The 3,322-nt window shown below is 39.7% G+C and overlaps 1 protein-coding gene across 1 annotated transcript; it reads left to right on the top strand.

Moving 5' to 3' along the window:
* The first annotated feature begins 405 nt into the window (after window positions 1–405).
* On the top strand, window positions 406–2,323 carry LOC149155654 (dihydroflavonol 4-reductase-like). The gene is made up of 6 exons (XM_089444487.1): window positions 406–723; window positions 802–996; window positions 1,077–1,236; window positions 1,486–1,572; window positions 1,921–1,982; window positions 2,174–2,323. Exons 1-6 carry the CDS (start codon window positions 418–420, stop codon window positions 2,321–2,323), a joined length of 960 nt encoding a protein of 319 aa, XP_089300613.1. The 5' UTR covers window positions 406–417.
* Window positions 2,324–3,322: the final 999 nt, after the last annotated feature.

Genomic DNA, 3,322 nt, shown 5'->3' with positions numbered 1-3,322 from the left:
ATTTGATGATATTGATAAACTAAGTTTCGAAACGCTAAATCATAGCAAAAGGAGAAAGCCTGCCGCTTTAAATAACAAATTTGGAATTCAGATCGTCAAAAACGACATGGAAATGAATGATTTAATTAAGCTATGTACATAAATCAGAGGAAAAAAAATAGATCATGTCTTCACCCATGTAAATAAACAAATCGAAAGAATTTTTCAATGCATAAAATGGTTTTTAGGCCGATAGGCCTTCCCTTTGGAACAGACTTTCGTCGTTCCTTTTTCTCCCGTGCTGACACGTGGACAGTTATGCTATCGATGGGTTTCTCCCTTCCCTTTGTCTCCCGTGCTTCTTTTCTTTGATATTTGTCACGCTTTTCCTCCTTCAATTACTCGTCATGGCCTTCATCCTTCAGTTACGGGCGGAACATGGCCTTCATCCTTCAGCTACGGGCGGAACATGGCCTTCATTTCTGTTATGGGCAGAGGGGTTACATCGGATCATGGCTCGTAAAGACTCTGCTGGAGAATGGGTACACAGTGCATGCCACTCTCAGAGATCCACACAACCCATCAAAGAACTCATCCCTTCTCTCACTCTCAGGGGCCCAAGAGAGGCTTCGTCTTTTCAGAGCAGATCTCTACGAGGAAGGGAGCTTTGACTATGCCATCCATGGCTGCCGCGGCGTCTTTCATGTTGCAACTCCTACAGATTTTGGTTCCCAAGATCCAGAGGTAAGTGAAACAGTAAAGAAGTAAGTTACCGATGTTTTTGGGACAACGATATGATATTAATCGAATTGTTTTGTACAGAGAGAGGTGATTGAAACTGCCGTGAGAGGAACTCTGAATGTTCTCAAGTCCTGCCTAGCAACCAAAAGTGTAAGGCGTGTGGCTTACACATCATCTGCCAGTGCTGCTTCTTTTCCAGAGAAACCAGTGGAAATCATCGATGAATCATGCTGGAGCTTAGTAGATCTCATCAGACAAAATAAACCCCCTGGTTGGGTAAGTTTATTGCACGAATTTCTGGTTTAAATTGAACATTGTAGGAAGTTTTACGGTTTTCATTGATTGAATGCATTCAGATGTATTATGTGTCAAAAACCCTGGCAGACCAAGCTGCCCTGCAATTTGCTAAAGAAAACAAAATGGAAGTTGTCAGTATCGTCCCAGTCACAGTAGTGGGTCCTTGGCTAACAACGACAATTCCCTCCAGCGTCGATGTAACCATGTCCCTCATCACAGGTTTCACAAACTCGAGCCTGATTTTTTTGTTTTGTTTTTCTCTTTTTGGGTTTATTTTTTTTAATTGATGTGGCACGGCAACCTCAGGTTCTATATAATAGAAAATAATGAGGTATCAGGTATGCAGGCCCACGGTTTTCTGATTGTTGTTACTTTTGTGATAATGAGCAGACGTTAATGTCCAGTGTAAAGATAATGGTTTCTTTGACTGGAATTGTTGTGTAAAATTCTTCTCTGTTGTGGAATCAGGGATGGGTGCTACTTTGAATGCAGGCAAACCCAAGAAGGGTTCGATAGTAGCAGTATTTGCCCTGGGGGCTGTTGGGCTTGCTGTAAGTACTAATAACAAGTGCCCTCTTTATGTTCCACTGTATGAATATTAGTATATGTTGAAGTTTTAAAGTCCTCAAACCTTTTTCTAGGGACTATTCTGTTCACTTCCCCTACCTGCATTTTCATTGGGACCAATATGATGAGGGTAGAGTTTAATTATATGTTAGCCTTCTGACCCGAGTTTAACTACGCAAGCTTGTGAAGGTGCAAGAATTGCAGGAGCTGCTCGAATAATTGGAATCAATTTCAATAATGAGAGAGAGATATGAACGAGGTAATTGTATATTTCCCACTTCCATTAATCTTTCCTTTCTTGTAATTGTATATTTCTTGTAATCTTTCCTTTCTCAGCAAAACAATTTGGAGTAACGGAATTTATAAACCCTAAAGAGTACGAAAAACCTATTCAGCAGGTACGTTGAGCTGCCCAAAATGATCATCAAACTCTCTCCCAGATCAGAGTATTGGTTGCTTTTGACTAGTGTGGTACTTTAGTACTTAGGTGGGGGAGATTTTAAGTTTTCGCATGGAGTGCACTCATTCACCATCCATTCAAAGCAGTGTAGAATCTTAATTTCCAAACACTTATAAAAAATGTTTACAGGTAATTGTGGAAAAAACTGATGGAGGGGTGGACTGTAGCGTCGAATGCACAGGGAGTATTGAGGCCATGATTCAAGCTTTGGAATGCTGCCATGATGTACTAGCTCTTGGTTTCCTTTGGTTTAAGATACATCAATCATTTCAATTCTAAGCTGTAGCTTTAAAGTTTAAACTGATTGCTTAACCCTACTTACAAATGCATTATACCATAAGTGCCATGACAAAGTGTACAAGTACAACCTTTAAAATATATTGTACAATCTATACTCCATTGTTGATTCTTATCATTGAAAAATCAACTGGGATAAAATTTAAGAAGAATGATAAATGTCTACAGAGCCCATCTTCACGGCCGCCATACTTTTTTTGGCTTTTCAGGCACCTGCTTTGGTGTTCTCTTTCCAATTGCAGCATTTTCACTTTCATCCACACAATTTGGTTTTCCACATTTCGGCACAAGTGACTTTGCCTGCAAAGCTTCATGTTTTTTCAAGTTTTGGGGCCGAATATCTTTGGATTCAGGATCGTTGTTGAAAGAATTCAGTGCATTCTCCAATTCCCTTATTCTGTCCTGAAGATGGGCATTTTCTTCTGAAGCCATTGTACATTTGTTCAAATGAGTGAGTAAAGAGTTGTATTTCTCCTCAAGACACATCTTTGACTTTGAAAGTTCCAAAAACTGATATTGGAGAACAACTATCTTGCCCTCTTTCTCCTTTGCTATGTCTCGGAGATACTCAAGATCCTTTTTGAGAGATTCGTGGGCTGTTTCCAACTCCCTTAATCTGACCTTAAGGCTTACCTTTTCTTCTTCTGTAACCAATGTTCTTCTATCGAATTCAGTTCGTAAATAGTTGTTTTCCTCTTCAAGAAACATTTTTGCAGCAGCAAGGACTGAAAGTTGACATTGCAAATCAGCTAACAGGGTTCTTTTCTCCTCTACCATAGCCAGAAGCTGACTCTGCATATCAATGATTTGATCATCTTTTTCCCTTGCAAAATCTAAAAGCTCACTCCACACATTATGGTTTTGTTGTCCACCCTTGCAAGCCGATTCTTTCATTTCTTCCAAGGAAGACTTTGTTGACCTAAACTCTTCTTCCAATGCCTTATTTCTAGAGAGTTCTACCATCAGTTTTTCATGTAAAGA

This window comes from Pinus tabuliformis, chromosome 9 (assembly GCF_031772625.1).
Source record: "Pinus tabuliformis cultivar Carrire ecotype Pingquan chromosome 9, CPIR1, whole genome shotgun sequence".
NCBI lineage: Eukaryota > Viridiplantae > Streptophyta > Pinopsida > Pinales > Pinaceae > Pinus > Pinus tabuliformis.
This window is presented reverse-complemented; position numbering and strand designations above follow the sequence as displayed.